Genomic DNA, 22,332 nt, shown 5'->3' with positions numbered 1-22,332 from the left:
TATGCATCCGCGCATTGACGCCAACTGCGCCGCCTAAACTTAGCCCTGCAATTACCGAAACGCACCTACCCGCCCCACCCACCCCCCAGTCCTCCCCACCATACCCCTGGTAATCGCGGCCGGCCCCGCGTATCTCTTTCACCGTCTTCGCGGACTTTCTCCCTGGCCTCGTGCGAGGCGTTCCGAGGGCCTCCTGGGTGCACCCGGTACCCTAATACACTAATTCCGACTTTTACTCCTTTAAGGGATTTCGTTAGGATTCGAGCTGCACAACGAGACGAGACAAATTTGTAATAAATAAAACATTGAAATTTCCCTCATGTCAGGAAATCCCTTACAGCCTCTATATTAACGCTGTAACTTTTCAAACTATTAGGTGTACCAAGTGCGGAGAGAAGTACCATAGACCTCCTTACCGGCTCTTTCCCATCGGCTTAATACCCTGGAACGACGATGACGTCGGATTTCTCGGCGGTTTGCAGTCTCGCCAATTTCCCTGGATTTTTAGGATTTTTGGACCCGACCTCAATGAACGGTTTCGGAAGCTTCGACCCGTGGATTATGTCCGAGACGACAGGCCGCCAGGTCGAGGGCCCCGGAAAGGGTCCGCGCCTTAACCGCATTAGCGTCGTCGCGGCGACGCCTCCACCGGGGAGAACCGATGGCAGCTCGATGGCGGCCCCTCTTAAGGGCTCAGGACTCGTATCCGAGGAATAAGCCTTCGACCGCGAGCCAACTGTCAGCGGGATTATTGTCCCGGGCTTCTGATCTCCGTGGCTCGGGCCGGGAGTGCCTGCGCCGCCCCCAGGGGACCGGGGGACGTCGAGCCCCGGGACGCGTCACCTCGGCGGAAACGCGAATTTCTTCCCTTTCCTTCCCCTCCCGGTACCTCAAACGAGATTCCTGTCCTCCTCTCGACTCCTCCCGCTCAGGCCCTTGTCGCGGTCCATCGGGACCGGAAGTATATATACCGTGGGAAATGCCTAAATTCGAATTCCATTAAGGTGGAATCTCCCTACTGACAAGTCTTGTCAATTCCTCCCCGTCAAAGTGTTACAAAAGGATCATTCTGTATACATATATCTCATAACGTAAAAATATTTATCAAGATGAAAAGAAAAAAAAAAGAAAATTAGGAATTATCCCACCGAGTCGATCCACCCCAGTAGACGTCAGGGCCGCCCTGGGCTCGCCCCCCCGCGAAGATTCATTCTCGGTAATTTGCTTACAATTAAAATAACGCGAGAGAACCGACCCCATCGGGGGTCGGCTGCTAGAAAGTGATTAATCCTTAACAAGCCGAGGTTTGCCGAGGTACTCGAGCGACCACGCGACCGCCTCCCGGGCACTCGGGTGGTATCTGCGTCTCCGTCCCTCCGGCACCACCCGGCATAAGCGCGAGAAGGACAGCACGAGTGCTCGGCTCCCGGCCGAGAGGGCGCCGGGCCGGAGGTGGAAAACACTACAATGCGTAATGCCTACGCGACCTAACTACCTTCTACCCCTCCCCCAGGGAGGGTCACAATAACCCTACCACCTCGGATCCACCGACTTTAATTAATTTTCTATGTGTGGGCGGCCGCTCGCGAGAATAAAGTCATAGCGGTGGACTACTCTTCCCAGTGGGGGGGGGGCCTTCTCTCGCGCCCTCTCGCCGATGGGGTAGGAGTCTCTCCGGGAGAGAGGGAGAGGCGACCACGTGGCGCGGTAAAGAGTAAGAGAGAGAAAGAGGAGAGCGCGAGGAGACCTGCTCAATAGACCTGGACGGGGATCCACTCGAGGCGCGAATAATGCGGCGATGCACGTGGCTCGCCCCCTCCCCCTTCCCTCCCCCGCTCCCACCCTTACGTACCCCCTCTTCAACCCCCCTCGAGGCCCGGAATACTTCTTCCGAGCCGGCGAGTGCATTCTCGGGTTTGCGCGCCGCCGCGCTCTCGCGCCCGCTCGTTAACGTGGACGCGCGTGCACGCGCGTAACCCAAGCCGATAGCCGGGGCGAAGCGCGTGCGGTATTTATTGCGAGGCCCGAAAGGCACGAGATAAAATGAGAGTCGGCTCGCGGGGGCGTTGCATAGGGGATAGAGGGAGAGGTTCAAACTAATTGCGCCGCCTCGATTGATTGACATGGATTAGGCGAGTTAGGAGAATCGGAGAGATGGGAGGAAATGCTCTTATCAGCCTTCGAGGACACTTTTAAGGCCGAGCCGATTTTCTTCTTTCTCTCGTAGTCCTTTCCAATGATTTTAAATACCTAGACATTAATTATATCAAAATGGATTTCAAATGGATATTATTTAACATTGAACATAAGATGCACGTACTCGGCAAATGCAATTGGTTTCATTACTTTCGCTCGGTTAATCATTAATTTATCGTCAGACTGGTTTTTGTAGAATGTACCTCTCCGAGACAATGTACCTTGTGCGTGTTTCTTTTTTACACCTAAGGTGTTCTTTCCGAGATATATGACGTAGTTCATGTACAATATACCACAGGGTATCTCTGTCCCTCCTATGGTTTCCTCCTCGTTTACCAGGACACGATGCTCCGCCGCCCAATCAGGCCGCCATCCGGGGCCCACTTCGTATTCCGGTCGCGCCGGTGGGTGCCGGTCACGTACCGGGGGGGGCCCGCTAATTCGGCGACCGTGTCGCTTTCACGGCCGGTAAGCGACTGGCCGCGCTAACCCCGGCGGCGCCCATTTATATGCGGGCGCGGAAGGGGCCCGGTGACCGCGCCGTCTCGCGGGAAAACTCGGAAGGAAAAGATAAGACCGACTTTTTAAACAGCGGGGCACTGTGTGTCGGTCACGCGGCACCGATTAATCTACCGAAATAATCGCGATAAACTCTACGGCCAGGTATACCTCGATTAAGAGCTAAACCTCGAACGGAAACGGATAATTGGGATTAATTAATCGAGCGCTCTGGTCGTTGACCATTAATTGGCCGTAATCGCGCACTCGGTGCGCCGATTCGAAGTGTATCGGCCGACTCGCGGATTCCGCTCGGCTCCGGAATTGATAATTAAATTTCTCGCGAGGAGTACGGCGCCGATTACTTCCTCCCCCTCACCCATCACCCCCCCGGGGGGAGGGGGAAATCGTAATTATAATTGGGAGTGCACGTGCAATTTAGCCCGCGTTATTATTTTCGTCGCGCCTCGGACGACGCTAACGATCGCAGAAACAATGAGGCACAATGTTAATGAGAAATGTAATTATACGCGAGGATCTCTCCCGCGCGTCGCGCGCTCTCTCTCGCACTAACGGCAGGTAGCGTATATCCGTCCCGGTCGCGCGCTCCGCGCTGCCAGAAAATCGCCAGACCACCCCGGAAGGGGCTCGTAATGCGAGTACAGAGCACCGAGTACCCGAGTACCGAGTGGTCCAGACTCGCGCCGTGGCTGCTGCCGCCTCGACCCTTCACCCTTAAGCTCTTAACCCTCGGGTGGAGGCGCAATCGCCGAGCAAGACGGCGACCTCCGACCTTCGAAGGATACTTTCTACCGCCCGCCGAAAAAAGAAAAGAAAAAAAAGAAACGGGAAGAGCAGGAAAAGAAATGGGAGAAAGGGGACCGCACTTCTCGCCATGTCTTTCCATAGGGCTTCCAGAAATGAAGAGGACGCATCGCTATAAGTGTAAACCTTCGAGTCTCTCGAAGAGCTGCCTTCTGTCTCTAATCATTCCCCTAAGTGCTCTGCGAGTTTGACGAGAGACATTTAAGCTGCATGATGAACAGTACGTGGGAAGGATTAAAAAAAAAAAAAATAGAAAAAGAAAATCGGGAAAAAGGGAGAGAAAAAATGAAAATGGTTTCCTCGGAGGAGGGGGCATTTTCCGCGAGTGGCAGTTGCGAGAAGGATCGGCAGCCTCTTCTCGGCGTTCATCCGGAATTTTATGCGTCTCTTTCGCGCCCGACCGAGCCGAGCATAATGGCCCTCTCTCCGGGCCGGGGGCCGAAAATATCTTAATATAAATATGAGTGAACCTTCCGCGAGGTTCTCGCATCTCCAGCCGGGAGTTACGGCCACCTTGTGTTAGAAAGGACGCTCGAAAGAGCATAGATAAATTCAGGGAAAAGAGGAAAATGGAAAAATATCAGAGAGCCGGCGGTCCTTATGCGGCCGATTTTCTCGGGCTGCGGCATAAAATCAGGCAACGCGGAAAAAATGGTCAGGGCTCTTAATTCGTCGGGGTTCATTGACCCGGGCCGAGATTTACGGAAGCCGCTAGTGTCCTTTATAAATAAATGGCGCCGCGAAATCCAATCTCGATCCGGCCAGGGCGCCGCCGCGCGGTTATACTTGTAACTCGGCCCTCGCGGGAATCCGCGAGCGGGAGAATTCCGCGCCGCGGCCGCAGCTGCTGCATTCCGGCGCTACGTGCCACCGGACGCGTTTTCTCGGCCCGATTATCCATTCCTCGTGTCCCCTTAAAAAGGAGAACCGATGGACCTCCTAATCTCACCATTTGCTATTTCACAGCCGTGAAATGAAACGCATGAAATTTCACCTTGTATAAATAATTTTTGAAAATAAGTACGAACAAATTTACGAAAAAATTGAAATTTCATGGGTGTCAGGACTTTCCTTATACCCTCCATATTTATTTTGTAAAGTTTTGTCTCTCTCTCACTTTCGCCGCCAGTGAGATAATTATTCTTGAAATAATTATTAAGATTTAACAAGATATTTGTGCCCATAATTATGAAAGTGGTCTAAGTCATATATTCTTCGTTTCGAAATTACATTGAATTAATTTCGTTTGAAATAATGTGGCGTGAAATAACTGATAAACTCATTTTTTTTCAATTTTGACTTAGACCACTTTCATAATTATGGGCACATTTCGTTAGTATAGTTCAAAGATAAAATTTCATTGCTTCAATGAATTTCTTTTTTCCCAAGGTAGACATACCGTCGCCACTTCGCGCCATAACAATACACGGAAAGATCAAGAAAAGCCGCAAAAACAGCCGTTCTCTTCCATTTTCGCCGACATGACAGTCAGATCGGTGTGCAGGATCCATGATCCTGGGCTCGGCGGACTTTGTGTGGCGAAGACGCGCGGGGGGGTGCAAAGGGGGTGCGGCTCGAGCGAGTGGCATCAGTCGGCGGGCTTAATGAGGTTAGCTGCAATTACATGCATTAGTACGAGACGGGTCGCGGAAGAGATGCGCACAGGGGTCGGGGGCGCGACGCGGGGATGCCCGCCATGGGAGCGAAAGAGAGAGGACGAGGGGGGACAGAAAGTCAAACCTGGCGAGATAGAGGGGCGGTTGACTCAGTGGAAACACGTTAACGCGTTAACCGTTAACGCGTCGCGTAACGCCGCGCACTCGGCCTCGTCACAGGTGGCGTCGTGTGTACACCCCCGCGCGTCGTTGCGTCGCGGTATCAAACGACAAACGGCGTCGTCGGCCTCGCCGGGATAATTCTTTGATCGCTCGAAAAGATACCGAGGCCCGCCCCCGGGCGCGCTCCTCGCGTCGCGCCAGCCCCCGGTGAAAAAGAGCCCGCGGCTTCGTTTATCCCATTAGCGGCGTCGGCCGTTCAAACGGAGCGCCGAGCGCCCTCTCGCGCCCTCTCTCTCCCACCCGCGCGCGCCGGCCGAGCGCCGTCTCGCTCGCTCTCACGCGACCGACCGCGGGGATCCACTTTGCGCCCGGGGAACCACCGGGATTGATCGAGCCGCGCATCTCCCGTTGTCCGAGCGGCCTCCGACGGCCCCAAGGACCCCCCAGCATGGTGTTTCATCCAACTAGTCGAAGTTATCGCCGATTAATCTGATAGATGTAATTAATTAATTATTTATTAATTCGTTTATTTCACCCGGGAACTCGCTCCGGACGGATTCGCTGCCTCGCTGTCTTTACACACGGTTGACTGAAAGGGCCCCCGTATGGATTTTCGTTTACGAAATGTATCACTAATCTTGCAGGAGAAACAATGATAAGCTTCCCGATAAGTGGGATCATCGGCAGAGACGTGTCATTGGCTGAAGTTTCATCTCCATAAGTGGATGTTAATTTCAAAATTACGTTGTTAGAGTTGCATGACTTTTTTAGGAATCCGAATTTCTACTACGTGCGATCGGTAATATGAGTAAGTGTTGCGGGGGATTAATGACTAACAATTGACAGGTTAAACTGATAGGAAATTCGAAATCGTTCATACCTTCCACCATGCAGCTATATCTTCTATATTCGGGAATTGGGAAATTTATACGATTTTCGTGGATTCTCTGGCGCGGAGTCTATTTCTATATGAAAGTACTTTCGAGCCTCGGGGAATTGCATATTCAATTGCTCGCGCGAACAAAAGGGAGAGACTCGAAGCCCGGTATATTCGTTATCCGGTGTTACGAGCATCTAATCAATGGGCAACAATCTATCGGCCGTCCTTAATGTCCATGCCGGTTTAAATTGCGTAACAACCCTTTCCCCGTACCTACTTCGTTCTCGACGTTACGTATCGTCGGTCATGAAGCCTCTGTACGCGATAATCCCGAGGGCGCAATCGGGCCAACTCCACCGGGGACTATTCTTCGCCAGGGAGAATAATAGGGAACGGGAAGCCGGGGGTTATCACCGCGTTCCCGCGATTACGGATTATAAATAGGAGCCGGAACGATAAATCGCCGGCGAATTTCAGAGGTCGCCGAATGATTTCGTCATAGCGGCTCCGACCAATTTCTTTTCTCTCCATCTTCCGTCTTACTTAATCTGCGGTCATGCGAACTGGCAACATAAACTCTGTTCTTAAGGGGATGTGAAAGTGGCGTGAAACATTTCGCCGACCTGGGAGTACCGAATCGGTGCCAACTCTACGATGTGAACATGGAAGCTATAAAGCAGGTCCTGACCCTAGTGAATTATTAAAAAAAATTTTTTAAACATCCATAAAGAAATTCTTACAATAATTGAAATTTCACGAGTAACGGGACCTTCCTTACAGCCTCCATATTCACGTCGTTAAGTATGAAATGACTCGGTACATCCCGTTTGGAGAAGACCCATCCCCAAGAAGAGATACCAAAATCCCACTGACGGCAATATCCGTCAAATCCTCACATCTTCCCTCACGAGTCGTAACACTCAAATAAAAAATCCACAAATAAGAGAAGCAAAACTAGAGCGGTAAGAGAGAGATCTCTGGGAATGAACCTCAAAAGAAAGAAAAGGGAAAAAAAAACGAGAAAATCCACGAGGGCGAGATCCTCGCTCGGCAGATCCCGATAAGGTCCGGTGTCATTAACGGTAGATGGAAACGGAGATGCGTAACGAGAGGTCCGATTACGCGGCCCCCGATCGCGACTACCCCCGTGGGGTGGTGTCGGGGGGTGTGTGGGGGGGTTCATCCGCGTGTGCGAGCGAGCGCGTTTTGCGTTCACCGGTGCATTTACGGTTCGCGTGGCGGATGTACGTGTGAATGCGGATTTCGCGGGGGGTGGGTGGTGGGTGGTAGGCGGGGGGAGGTCGGGGCTCGTTTGATACAATATAGGAGAGCCAGTGGGGTCACAAAGTAGCATTCTATTGACAGAGCGGACAGCTCGGGTCCGGTCCGCTGGTGATTATACTTGGTGATCATATCGCTCGCATATTGACAAACAGCGGTACAGAGAATCATCCTCGTTCCCATTCTCGTTCCCATTCCGGATCCCCCGGTGGCGTTTCCCACCCTCTATCTCTATCTCTCTCGGGCGAGTATTCTCTGCCTGTAGATGTTCGCACTTGGTGTGGTTGCACATATGTACATGCACAGGTATACGTTTGTGTGGGACATGTACACTGGGGTGTGTGGGAGTATATACGGATGTGTATACATGTCTTCATTTGTACGGGACAGATATAGACCCGACTGCCACCACCCANCCACCCCCCCGCGGCCGCTTCTCTCGCGCCAGTGCGCACATCCCGCCCACCGCCAGCCCACAATACACCGCTAATTCCCATAAAGCGTCGGCTCGATACGCAAATGGACAAACGGAGGTGCACGCAAACAACCCGGCGGCCGACCAACCCCTTTATGCGAGTCGGTCCGTCCCACCTTTATGCGAGCGGCCACGCGCTCGACGCGCCCCCGCAATAACAACGGCCGGCTCCGCATTCGCTCGACCGAGAGTGCGTTCTCCCCGCTACAAACCGCTGATTTAACCCCCGCCAGAAGAGCACCTGCCCCGGGCAAGACGCCGAGGGTTGACTGCGAAAAGGGTACCCGATTAAGCCGGAGATAAAGTTTCCCTCGGTGATCCGCGCCCTTAAAACGGGGCGGCTCGATTTCGCCCTGGAAATCGATACGTTCCTCCTGTTTATCCTTTTTCACTGTACCGAGGGTTTTATTTAAGTGGATGCGTCAAACGTTCCTACGGATTGTAGGTACTGAGTCGTTTGGAATTTCACCACGTGAATATGGAGGCGGTGAAGAAGGTCCCGTCTCCTGAGATGCTGTGTATTGGAGTAAAGGTAAAAATGGTCATAAATAGATTTAAAAAAGATTCCTTGGGTCTGTCTTGGGGTCTCGATATTCATGTGGTAGGATTTTAAATGATACACTGTATTTCCTTAACTCAGTTTGGAGAAAAGTCCCGGGAACTCGATCGGCTCTTTATACGCAACTTTCGCATCCCTTCGAGAGCTTGGTGATGGTAATAGCCTAAATGAGCCTCAAGAGGAAAGGGGATGGTTTCCTTCTCTCTCCTTCCGCGCGTGCGCCGACCAGGTGGGTCCACTCTATTGTGTAGGTCGCGCGCCGCAGGGGGCCGGGCGCAGGTGCGAAGGGCCCGGGCGGCGCAGGTGCCTGGGCGTGCCGGTGCACCTGTGCGGGCGTGGGTGCAGGCCGAGGCAGGAAGGGAACCGCGGGCCCTCCGCCCACGCGCTCGCGGTGCGCGACCGCGGCCGACTGGAGGGGATGCGGGCCGAGCCCCGCAGGCGGGGGAGGGGGCCCTAGGGGCCCGCGAGGCGCGTGCGCGCGCATCGGGCCCCGCGGTACGTGGGTGCCCGCATACCTCGCGCGAACCTCGGCTCGGCGGCGCATAACAGGTGGAAGGCGCGAGGGAGACGGACCGAGGGCGGGCCCGGGAGCGGGAGAGAGACGGGACTAGAGGAAGTCCGCGGAAAACGCGCGGCCCGAGGCGGAGGACCCCCACTCGGCCGGCGCGCTAACTCGGGCTCCGACGTCGCCCACACGCCCCCCCGCGAGGTGGGAGGAGGACAAAGACGAGACCGCCTTCCTCCTACGCTCTTCTCTCTCTTCCTCCCGATCCGTCCATCTCTTCCTCTCCCTCCCCCTTCCTCCAGGCTCTTCCCTCCCTTGTTTCCCTATTTCTGACCCCCTCCCCCATCACCTGCGCAATTAGCCGGATTTATCGCAAACGCTCTACATTCGGCCCCGGTAAAATGGCGCCTCCGGGAGGACGGCGGGTGAAAATAAAGAAGAGGAGGGACCGAAGGGAAGCCGCCGTTCCTGGAAATCGGATTCCAGGTGATTCTCCCCTCCTGGGCCGCGCGCGGATCCTTCGCACCGAGGAGCCCACCCTCCGGATCCTCGACACTTCCGGGACTAGCTTTATCCGATTTGCGGATGGGACTCCCCCGTAAGCGGCGCGGCCAGGGGGGCCCTCGGGGGATGTGATAAAGGCGGAAGGGAAAACGATAACGCGATTCGCGGGAGCGGCGACCGCGGGGCGGGGACACGGGGGCTATACGCGATTGGCTCGATAAGGCGATAAGGGGGGATATAACCGGAGCACTTACGTTTGATCACCCGCGGTTTGTGCCCCCATATTTTATCCCCATCGGGTGCGTACCTGCAGAAATGAAGCGCCGTTTATGGGGAGTAGTCCCCCCGTAAGGCCCCCCCAATTCCTCTCTCCCGGTCGTCACGGACTTTTGCATTTAACGCGTCCACTTAGAGAGATGGGGGGAAAAAAGTCGGGTACCAGGTCCACCGTGGTTTTTGCGTACCCTGGTACACACGCTCGGTTAGGTAACCATTGTCGGTAAGTGCAAATCGTCACGCGATTCGCCGTCTCTCGAATGGGACCGGTCGACCGGTCCGCGTAAGGAGATCCTGAAAATCCAGCCTCCTTCCCGGGTATCCCCAGGCCGACGCCCCTTTAATTGCACTTCGTTAGCCGGAACTTCAGGCGGCGGTAATGCATCTTTCATGACGGTTCATTGGGATAATGATTTTCCTCCTTTCAGTTTTTCGGGGGGGGCCTTTTTTACTCCACGCTTCCTCGTTCTACTTGTCCGCCGGTATGTCGGACTGTTACTCGGTACCGATGAGGAGAGGTTGTTATCCATTGTCGGAGAATCGTCACGCGATCCTCTGACCGAGACTGAGTGGGTATTAATCAACGTCGGGCGTGTAAGGACCAATCTACGTCAAGGAATCCAAAAAATTCAGCCTTCTTCCAGGGAATTCTGGACAATTTCCCTTTATCCACCCTCCATTAATCAGGCACTCCAACGGTGGTAATAATTGTCTAATGACAATTTATCAACAGTACCCTCTTGGTAGTTCTTCCCTCCTTCTTCTTCATACCAATGGTACCAATCGCAGCATCAACCAGGAAAGGCGGTGCCCCATTGTCTTCGGGGCCGGGAATTAATCGGATGTCAATCCATATAAGAAAATTCGGAAAATCCATTCTTCTTCCAGGAAATTCGGAAAATCCATTTTTCTTCCAGGAAATTCTGGACAACTTCCCTTTATCCACCCTCCATTAATCAGGCACTCCAACGGTGGTAATAATTTTCTAATGACAATTTATCAACACTACCCCCTTGGTAGTTCTTCCCTCCTTCTTCTTCATACCAATGGTACCAATCGCAGCATCAACCAGGAAGGCGGTGCCCCATTGTCGGCGAAGCCGCGAATCGTCACGCGAATGGGCGGAAGCCTAAGTGCATTCGCGGAACGCGACCGCGAATGCAGGAGCATCAGGAAACGCCGGTTCCTAGGGGAGCGATCATCTCGGATAATAACGGTAATGGATCGACATTATCTGCACGAGTTAAGAGTGCTCTCGCGGGATCGCTGACCGGTCCGGCCGTACCGCGGCTTGGATTTTTATTCCCTTTTATCCCCCGGTCCCTCTCTAGCTCCCGGTGCATAATTGCGGCTACGTGCGCCAATCAGCTCATGCTCCCCGGGCAAATGAGACTTTCACGGAATGACAACCTCCTCGTATCCTCGGGGCCTCGCCAAAGTCCACTCTCGCGAGATCTCCGTCTTTTTGTCCCTCCTTTTCCCGGGCGATTTGCGATCGTTCGCGTTGCGACACTTGTACCTGCCTTTCTCGCTTGTTCGATCAATTACTCGCGCGATCACCGCCAGGGATAAGGCTAGAGAGAAAAGGAAAACGGTAACGGCGAAGTCAGTAAGCGTAGGGAACGTTCCGGGTGACCGTTCCCGGGATGCAGCCAGCAGATGCATTTCCATCCCGCAAGCCCTCTGGACCAGTCAGCAGAATCCCAGATACCTCGAAAATTCGGTCGACGATAACAGCCGCCGAAAAGCTCGTCACCCTGAAATCCAAGGAAACGCGCATTTCCGGGGAGCCTTCCCAACGTCTTGTCCGAGACACTTATGCGTTCGCAAACCCAGAGATGCACTTTACTTCCGGATGCGCGCCCGGTCCGCGACTCCTTTGAGCCGTCTACCAGAGGGCCGCGCGCGGCCCCCTTCGAGCGCGCTTTCTCCACGAGCGGTGCATGCCACGAGAAAATGTCTCCCACGAAAGTCCTGGCTCATTTCCCGCTGAGCAACTTTCATTCGGGGCATTTCCTCGTACGAGCGCCCGTTTACGGGGAAACGGGCGCTCAAAGTCGGCAGCGACGGGTCGCGCGGTTCCCCGTTGCACCATCTCCCGTCTCCGGGGTAAATCTCCCTGATAACTTTTTCTCCCCCCGTTCCTTCCCCTCCCTCCCGGGGCGGTTCTCATCCTCTTTCGTAACCCTGGCGGTCGTCGGTGCCCGCGACATCGAAAATAACTCCCCCTGGACGTTGTCAAGCGGCATTGACGTTGCGGCGCAACGGCGTCGCCGGCCTCTCCTCTTGTCTCTCCTTCTCCGTCGCTTTATCGCCGCGTTCTGGCGTCCCGCTCTTCTCACGGGACCACGTGCGATCTATTCTCGGTGCTTTCGGTGTAACCCCGGAGGAACTGGTATTCGGGATCGAGGCCCATGCCCAAAGCCAAGTCCCATTAACGGCGCACACCGCGGCCATGCAGCTTTGTCAATGGGCCCGACTATTGGGGAACGGCGGACCTCCTATCAATGAACAGGCGCGGACGGATCAGAAGCGCCGCGCACTCGCGGATCAATAAATCTCCCCGAGTATATTTAGTTATCCCGTTGATCCAGAGCCGACCCGGCCGATCGCCACGCCGTGTTGTCGCCGTTATACGCCGTTACAGGCCGTTATACGATCGGACGCGACGTTTCCGGCAGTCGGCACGAGCCATGCCGTCCTACCCCACAAAATCTGCGCCACCTAACCTCAATCGCGAATCACGCGTTTATATCAATAATTCATTACATAAAGCTACCTACGAGATTCATACCTCGCCATCCTCGTCGAAAAGTCCAATTCAATTTTTTTCTCTACTTTGCATAGACTGCCCGATAAGGTAATTAAGGTGAAAAAAGGTATTTTAAAGGCCTGTGATAGGTTCCACAAAAAGAGGCCCCAGAATTGGGACCCACGATCTATCGATACAAGCGTCGCCTAGAGATCAAAGAAGTTCCTAATGGAATAAGAATACAGTTTCCCTCGAAATATCGGAAGTCTTATTTTTAACCAGAGTTTAGTAAAAACGTCTTTCACGGGGTGGTTTAGTGATCAAAGGTTAGGGTGCGGGCTCTTTTTCTCCCTGGTCCTAAAAATACCCAAAAGGGTCCCAATCGGGCCCAAACCCCTCGCGTTATCCGTATCCCTTCGTCTAAGCTAGAAAGCCGTGGGTTGCTGGAAAACCGGGGAAAATAGGAAAAGGGGGAGCTAGGGGGGGGACACGGTGAAGCAGGGGGGAGAGTCGGGGGAAAAGTGCTCGCGGTCCCGTCACGGCCGTAATGCGAACGGATTTGCAAGAGATAGAGGGCGGAGAGACGAGCCGAAAGGAAAACGGGAAACCGGGAAACCCGTGGGTGGAGGGTGGGAGGGAGTTGGGGGGGGATGCGCGTACCCCGAAAAAGCCCGAAAAGTGGCTCCGCCGGCTCGTTTTTCGAAGCTAATTACAAAGGCCCGGCATCCGTCGGTGCATTCGGGGGATTTATCGAGGCAGCCGTGTATACATATATATATGTATGTGTATATACATGTATATATATATGTCTAAATACGTATACACCGGCGCGCGCGTAACCCCGGACTCGAATCAAAGCTTCGTACTAGCCCCGTGTATAAACAATCCTTCAAAAGAATGGTGTAATTCACCGGCAGAGTCCTGCAACGAGGAAGTACTCCCTATCTTCCTCCTCCTCCTCCTCCCCCACCCCCAGACAAGGTTCATTCAGACCTCGAGAGGCCGCGGTGAGGAGCAAAAATCATTCTCTCTTCCAGAGAGGACTCGAGGACTTCTGCGTCCTAGCTGGATGACGGTATCCTAGGCGAGCGCCGAATTTTTCGCGTAATTTGTCGTAAAAATCGCAACTGATAAGGCAAGGAGGTTTTAGATACGAGGAGAGCGAAGGGGAGGTGGGATGTAGGTCGGGTTAAGTTAAATATGTTATAAGTGTTATGATGTATGGTCAATTTGTCGGGATTTCTTGTGAAAGTGAGGATAGGGCGAGGGGGTGAGTTATTGCCGATGGGGAGGTTAAGTAGATTATGGGGATGATGTGTGAGAAATTTTCCGGGTTTCGTCGTAAAATTTAGGAGCGAGGGGGTTACGGGTGGATCTTGCAAGTGAATATTGAGAAGTGAAATGTCGAGGGCCAAATCGTTTTTTTTTTTTTTAATTCGATGACCTTACCCTTACTCGCCATTATTCTTCATTTATTTTGTTTTGACTGAAATGGCTCGGTCCCTTTGAACACTTTGAAAAACGGAGGTGCCGCCATCTTTGTCCTGTCATTTATCAGGCATTTCACTTAAGAGAAGTGTTCGAGGTGAAAAACTTTGAATGATGCCTCGCTGTCAATCCCGGGCAGACGTAACTTAGGTTAGGGTAGGTCATGCGAGATGTGTACGCGGCGCAAGACTTACCTTGGACTGGTCCTGCTGCTGCAATAGTTGTTCCCTAAGCAGCTGCAACTGCAGGATCAACTCCGAGAGCCTGCGCTCCTTCTCGACGAAGCTCTCCGCGCAGAGCACCCGGTGGAGCGCCACCACGCCGTCCTGCTGGCCCTCCGAGCCCTGCAGTCGCCCGCCGCTCGGGGGAGAGGACGCACCGCTGTTCGCTATGATGCTGCCGCCGCTAGAATGGAGAACGAAGCTTCAGCACGTCTTCTTAAACTCTAGTCAACTTGGCTCTGTGAACCTGTAATCCCGTTTGAGTCACTAACAAAATTAACAGGCCATGTTGGGTTTTGTTCGTGCCCTGTTTTTTTTTTTTTTACAAAAATCAGAGCAGATAAAAGAAAATAAAGAAATTCCGATAATGACCATCTTAACGTTTTCGAGGTTCTGGGAGGCTCTGAATTTCCCTAGCTGTCGGTCCCAAGAAATTACGAGCATGAGTACTTCCCGCGATTTACTTGCGGAAATGAATGGAAGCCATGAAAAAGAGAAAAGAAGGAAAATCTTGAAAAATGGTCATTTCAACGTTCTCGAGGTTCCGGGGGACTCTGAATTGGGTGACAGGTGACGTAGGATTTTCGTATGAGGAGGGCCGTCTTCGCGAGGTTTCGAGGGAATCAAAACCGACGCCCCGGGTATTTCCCGGGGATCGCGGGGAGAGAGAGAGCGAACGAGGATGAGAGAAAGAGAGGGACAGGGAGAGGAGACCGCAGGGGTAGCTCGCCGAGTTAGTGAATTATAGATGGGGTCGCGGCCGCGCAATCTCGGCCCGGCCGAGTGTTTGCACCGGTGATGGGCGCCGGGAAGGCGCACCCTCTGGTGCCGGCCACCCCCGTCGGCCCACTCTAGACCCGGCTCTTTTATCCCCGGGAAAACGGACCACGAATAAGTGATACCGGCCCCATTGTGAGACAGGCGGAACGGGCACGTAGTTCCCCCGTCTTCGCTCCGTCGACTTGGAGGCCCGACTCCGTTCCCGGAGTCGAGGAGTCGAGGCGAATCTGGGACACCGCCGGGATCGGACGCGACCCGATCTCCGCACAGGTGCAATTTCCACCCCATCCAGATATCCGAAACGAGCTTTTTCTTTATCTTCTTTCTTTTTTTTCTCTATCCCGCGAATCTGGACCGCTGCGTTTGCCCTGATCCCGGCAAGGGCGTCACCATAAAACAGGTGCAGCAGGCACTTGTCTCTTCCCACTCACCGCGGGAAATGAAAATCCCTTTATCTACCGAGAATGTTCGCGTTAATCTCGCTCTGTGCTCCTTGGAGTCCTTTCCACCCGGGAAATGTATCTTAAAAAAAAAAACAAAAAAAAATTGGGCTTCCCTCGATCTAAGCCACCCCTTCCTCTCGTACTGGAATTTCCCCCCCGCGAAGACAAAAGCTTCGATAACTTATCCGATTATAAGACAGTGAATCTCTTATCATGCCCTCTTCCTTTCCTCAACCCTCTGCTGCATGAATCTACTATCTGGCGACAAACCGCTTTTTTTTCTTCTCTTCAAATTTATCCGAACTCTTTATATGGTTTATACACACGCATGCGTACCCGGGAAATTAATAAATAATCAAGATGAATTAAATCTTACTGTGATATCGGTGATCGGGGCCGAAATTAGAATTCTTTGATACTCGTACGAAACGGAGGGTTAACGCGAAAGGAAGAGAAATGTCTCAATAAAGACTCAACGGGAGGCGCAGGAGCCCTCGAGGAATTACACGAGGAATTACTCGGGGAGCCCCCGATACCCCGCGGGTTCTGTACACATGAAGTACACCGTGTACAACGAGCCCACCCGATGATTTATCACTTCGACGTATATGACGGCCACACTCCGAAGACGTACGGCGGACTTCTGAGGCGCTTAAGCGGGACGTTACGTTACGTGGTAGTGCGTTAACGTCAAAAAGATCAATTCCGAGGGTGGTTTATTACTCGAGGAGCGAGCGAGAGAACTGCCCAGTAGGCAATGCACACTAAGAGAGAGAGAGAGCGGGAGAGAGAGGTCCCATTTCGCCTCGAAATCATTTCTCCACCCTTGAGACTCTCAAGATACAAATGGTTCCGCGTGCAAGTCCTCGAGGTCTACTCTAGGAATAAAAACGTAAATGAGAAGGATAAATGGAACCACGAAAATGAAATAAAAGGACGAGGAAATTTAACGAAGGTTCGAATTGAAGGGAAATCCGACCAAAGAAAAGTGCAAGTCTGACATTACGTACCTAGTACCGAAAACATATGAAAAACATGATAAGAAATGCCAAGAGAGGGAGAATTTCATATCCATGTCGCGTACACGTTATGGCTAAAGAGTAGGACGAGGAAATTTAACGAAGGTTCGAATCGAAGGGAAATCCGACCGAAAGAAAAGTGCAAGTCTGACATTACGTACCTTGTACCGAAAACATATGAAAAACATGATAAGGAATGCCAAGAGAGGGAGAATTTCATATCTTTGTCGCGTACACGTTATGGCTAAAGAGTAGTGAAAAGAGGATAAAGAATGATAAGAAGAGAAGAGATCTCAAAGGGTTCGAAGGGATGGAAAATCGGTCCTGCAAACGAGAATTATCGGTGTTTAACGTCTCGTTACGTCCCGCTTCCGGTGTCGGGAATCCGCCTTCTTAAACGCGCCCTTTGACAACTAATTGACCGAAGTGTAGAAACGGAGCGCTCGCGAGAACCGGTGCCTCCGGGGCGGCGCGGCGCCGCCTGGCGGAACCCCGAGGAGGATTGACACGCTCGTGATTCCCGCTAAGAAGAAGCAGCATTATATGCGCACGTCTCTCGTTTGGCCGGTCATTAGGCGAAGAATGCCCCTTATCCGAGCACGCATGAAAGGCCGCGGCTGTGCGCGCTCTCTTCTTTGGACCGATAATATCAAACGGTGGCTGGAGGCAGCCTCTCTCTATTCGCGCCCAGTGACCCCGTGCAGCCCTGCGCCCACAAAAGGCCCATTCTGTTATTATTATTGTGCCGTTCAGCGCCCGAAGGGTTTTATTTCCCGAGAAGATGAGCGCCAGGCCCCGAGATAAATGGCTCCCTTCGGCCGGGGAGGAAGAGGGGGGCGCGGAAGAAGAAAAAAAAAAAAAGAAACAGAAAAACGAGCCTGTCGGTACCGACAATGGAAATTCCGGCCTCTGAGGCCCCCCCCCTGAATTTCGGCCATACGCTATCGGCAGACTCCGCAGAATTTCAGACATTGTATCTTACAAGTAATGGCGGGCTGGTGGAATCCAATGATATACGGAAACAATGATATATAGGCAAAAGCTGGATTTCAGGCTATTCGCCTCTACGTCATAGATATGTGGAGCACCCATTGAAACGCGTTCCAACCCTGGTACCCATTTGTGTAAAAAAATAAGGTGTTGTGTAATATATCCCCCCATCCCGGGAAAACCTTTGTCCGTAAAATTGTCTTGGAAAATTTCCGCCAATTTTACCGGTGAACATTGATATGTGCCCATAGTTATGAAAGTGGTCTAAGTCAAAATTAAAAAAAAAAAATGAGTTTATCAGTTATTTCACGCCATATTATTTCAAAGGAAATTAATTCAATGTAATTTCGAAAGAAAAATTATATGACTTAGACCACTTTCATAATTATGGGCACATATATGCGGTTACAAGCGGAGCGTCGAGTATTGTTAGAAGGAGGAGACAGAGTAGGAAGTTAGGAGAGAGAAGCAAAATGGAGGAGCTCCTGGAACCACCTAGAATAAATCCGAGCGGCCAAGTGTTGCTCGATAAAGAAATACAAAATCGCGTCTCACATGTATCGAGCGACATCGACGCGCGCATCTCCCCCTACCTCGCGTGATTCCCGGTCTCCGGATAAATGATATTACTTTTCATCGACGAATGTCGCCGGCTCGCGTAATAACGATCGCCGTGTGGGTAATAACTGCGGTCCATGAATCGGTCCTTTGTGTGCCGGGGTTGGAGGTCAATGAGTGGTCTCAACTCTGTGCGAGGTCGCTCGCTCCTTTTCCACCGTGAAGAGGACGGACATAAGGAGGGATAGGTTAAAGAGACGGCAGAAAATTACGTACATTGAGAGACATTGTGCGCCAACGATCTCCGAGCTTATCTCCCTCTTCAATGGTACCCGCGGAGTATCGTTTTCCCCTCGAAACGGCCGTAGAAAAAAAAAGAAAAAAAAAAGATGGGAAGCAGAGATGGAAAAAAAAACCCATGCGCGCGTTGACACGCGACGCCATATTGTAAATAAAGAACCGGACGCGTTAGTTACGCCGTCTGTTCTCGAGGACCGTCAATTGTATGCATCACTTGAGGATTAATCGCGAAATTCATAACGCTCGTCCACGGGGCCGGCGTCGGCCATTGTCGGGATTACGCCGAAGAAATCCTTGCCTCCAAGAAATCCGGCATTTCCTCCCTCCCAACCGGCAATTACGGCAACTACTTTCCCGACCGCCGAGTCTTACCTCTCCCATTAGACCCGGGGGAAAAGTAATTAACGAACCTGGCCGCGAGTTATTAATTTTAATAAACGCAGCCTCCCGATGTACGACGGTTGCGGTTTCGCGTATAAAGGAGGGAAGGAGAACACCCCCGGGGACCGGGACGCCGGGTGCGACATTCTCGCCGGTGACAGGGCGACATCGCGATCCCGGGTATGTAATCGGTAATCCGATAGGGTCACCGGGTCGAGACTTGGCAAGGTGCCAATTGATACGAGCAGGGTGTTTCTCGTCCGCGATCCCAGGGGGTGGCGATAAGGGGCTAGGAGGGTCCCAGGGGGCCGAAATCGCGGTTCCCGGTGAAGAGCGACGCGCCTCGAGACCACTTTAAGCGACCCTCCGAGTGCGGCGAGGATGAAGTCGGGGATCCGCCCCCTTGGCCGGGGAAGACGTAAGAGCCAGAGAAGAAGAAGAAGCAGAAGAGAAGAGAGGAAATAAAACGTAGATCGTGGAGGGTACCGCACCGACCTATGCGCGTTGTGCTCGCTGGGGGTGGAGGCGGGCGGGGGTGGTGTCCTCCGGTCGTCCTGGAGCGAGGGGGAGCTGCTGTTCATCTTGCAGGTGAGCCTCTTGAGGACGTCGTCCATGGACCTCTTGGTGCCGGTGGCGGCGGTCTGCTGGTTGTTGTTGTTGTTCTGGGTGACCGAGTTGTTGTTGTTGTGGTGGTGGTGGTGAGCGTGGTGGGGGTGCAGGGGGTGGTGGGGGTAGTAGGGGTCGAGGAGGAGCTGGGTTGAGGGCGAGGCGCGCTCTTCGGCGCCGGCCGACTCGGGGGCGGCGGCGCCCGGGTGGTGGTGAGGGTGGGGGTGCTGGGGGTGGTGGTGCGCCTGCGGGTGGTGGTAGGTCAGGGCCGACTCCTGGACCCCCTGGGCCCCCTGGCCGGGGAAGGGTCCCCGCTGCCGCTTGGTGGCCCGCCGCGACCCCGGCGAGGGCGAGGGGGTGGCCCGGGGGTCGGGCTCGCTCGCCGTCCCGGGGGAGGAGCACCCCGAGGACTCGCAGTCCGTCGGCCTCCGCAGGAAGTAACACTCCTCCAGGTCCCCGGGGCCTCCCTCTTCCGGGGGCGACTCCCCGCGCGCGCCCGCCGCCACCGACGAGCTGGTGTCCTCCTCCTCCTCCGCCCCCGCCACCGCCCCCGTGCCCCCGCCGCCCTCCGATAACTTCGTTGGTGGCGACTTCCTCTTAGAGGACATCCTTAGTCTGCAACACAAACGCACATACGTGGGGATTTAGTTTACGGCGTATCGATTGGCCCCCCCGAGTACCTACCCCCCAACCCCTCGCCCTAACCTCCTAATCGGATCACCTGACCGATACCGACCGAAGTTGACGATTTCCGGTGCTCCTCGCTCGTCTTCCCTTCCGTCCAAAAAAATTAACAGCCCCCTCCCCCCATGAGAAACCGATGGTAATCCGCAAATGCCAGACCAAGATCGAGACCGTGGTACCCTTGGTCTTGGTCTTAATCTTACACCCTCGAGTCTTGGTACCGCTTGGTCGAGTCGTCGTCTCGATCTTGATCTTCCACTTTTTTCAAGATCAAGACCAAGTCCGATTTTGCTAATCGCCCTCGCTGACCCGGCGTCGAGTCAACCCCTAATTCGCGCGCCAACCCTTCCCGGGTCGTCGATCAATTTCCGTCTACTAATTACATATAAATCGCGCAATTATCTCGGGGCTCGGGACGCGTTGCGTACCCGGGACGCATTGCGTAACGAGAGAGGCGCAGTAACCGGTCGCTATCGCTTTGTCGGCCACGAATAATAATCGGCGCGCGTGCGTGTGTCGCAAGATCCCCCGGGATGGCGCGGAGGGGCACCCGGCCAGGATAAGGAGGCATCCTCGCACGGATCCATTATCTTCTTATCGGGAACGGCGACCGCGGGGTCGCGGGCTGATGCATCCTCGGTTTCGAATTCGCTCTCCTCGAGGAAACCCCTCTTCGAGGTTAACACTCGTATTTTGGATTTGAAGAAAATTGCAGTTCGGAAAAATACGGTGCCGAGTCATTTTTCATCAACCCATGTTATGTATAGTATAGTCATGGGAAATAGATTTGTTGCATATCTCACGTTATTGAGATGATATGATTTTTATGATAGGTGGATATATTAAAAAAGGGGTGCATACCCCGTCAAGGCTGTCTATTAATTATACACAACTCATCTCCGCAACGTTACACTACAATCACAAATTCCATAACCCAATTTAAATCAGCAATGTTTGTAAACGTAACGAGGTTCACATTTTTTTTTTCTTTTTTTTTTCAAGTAATCTGCATAATTAAGAGTCCCGTACATCAAATGTACCCACGGGAGTATTAGAAATGTGGAACACCGCGTGAAACATCGAGTACAATCTCCACTACTGTAAACATGGAAAGAGTTACCAATTTTGTATTTTTTTTTTCTCTTTTTTACCAAAATTTATTCGGTATACGAATATTATATAATTTTTTCATTTCTTGCGAAATCGGTTCTTACTTTTTTTTTTAATATTGCACCAGAGGAGCGTACCAAGTATGTACAGGTAGGCATGTTAAGCACTAACTACAAGTAATTCGACGTTAGCTTGACATATGAAGTGATGAAAAATGAATTATGACAAAATTTTCGGGTAGAAATCCTTCGAAATTCATTTGCGGTTCCGGGGGGAACTCGTGGTCGCAAGGCATGAATGGGCTCCGCTTTACGCAATCCGCGATCATACGTCCCGTGCACGCTTCTCCGGCACTTTGTCGGACGCCCTGGTATCGCGGTTGGCGTCTGACCCCGGAGACGGAGATTAGCGAAATAAAACCGAATTTCCATCGGCGTCGCGGCGCTCCGCTGGCGCGGCTCGCTCTCTCGCTCGGCGATCGCAATTATAAGTTTGCGAGGGACTTGTTACACATTGTCGAGCCAGTATGTACAGCTGTCGAGTCGCGACGCGCCGACCCGTTGCGTAATCCGGCCATTCCGCCGCGGCCGAAGCTTCCTAATTGCTATGTCAAAAGTGTTTGGCAATTCCCGAGACATTTTAGGGTGCAAAAGCGTTCATTCACGAACACGCGTTTCAGGGATTTCTATTCTTAGTCGAACAATCCACGTGAGTTAAAGTTACGGCAAAATTCACGGAGTTAGAGGTAAGTACGATAAATATAATTAGCCCGTCGTGGGAGAATGGAATCTCGGGTTGGTAGAGATTTTTTTATTATCAGAGATAACAAGTGCCACCCCATTCGCCACCCGAGACAATTCGCACTGGCCTACCAGTTGCGCGAGAGTTTATCACGGGACAACGGGGCCGGATGTGACCCCGTTTAGCGGCGATATCGATCCAATTGTCTTCCGCTTAAGCCGCTGGAAACCATCGAGGACGATAACGAGGACAAGAGGAAGCGAGCCCGAGAGGGAGACGCGATTCCCACCCCCGGGAGCACCCGGGATTATCGCCGAGCACAATGTCGATCCCAGCCAATCCAAGCAGGGGTGGATCCATATTTTCCTCCCCATTTCGCTTCTCGTCCCAGAGAAAAAGAAAAAAAAAAAAAAAAAGAATCCACCTGCAGCCTCCCCCAATCTCCTCGGTTAAAAATCACCTTAATTTCCCCTTTCGACAAA

General features: G+C 52.8%; 1 protein-coding gene across 1 annotated transcript in view; it reads right to left on the bottom strand.

The window, feature by feature from the left end:
* LOC105699512 (transcription factor SOX-13) overlaps positions 1-22,332 on the bottom strand; it is a 53,475-nt gene that overhangs the window by 10,560 nt on the left and 20,583 nt on the right. Inside the window, exons 2-3 of the mRNA XM_012424556.2 lie at positions 19,205-19,930; positions 14,212-14,422 (exon numbers count right to left, since the gene is read on the bottom strand). Coding sequence (XP_012279979.1) covers positions 14,212-14,422; positions 19,205-19,930 — 937 coding nt within the window. The remainder of the gene's footprint in view (positions 1-14,211; positions 14,423-19,204; positions 19,931-22,332) is intronic.

The sequence above is a fragment of the Orussus abietinus genome, unplaced genomic scaffold (genome assembly GCF_000612105.2).
Source record: "Orussus abietinus isolate OABI.00-Male unplaced genomic scaffold, Oabi_2.0 scaffold8, whole genome shotgun sequence".
Lineage (NCBI taxonomy): Eukaryota > Metazoa > Arthropoda > Insecta > Hymenoptera > Orussidae > Orussus > Orussus abietinus.
This window is presented reverse-complemented; position numbering and strand designations above follow the sequence as displayed.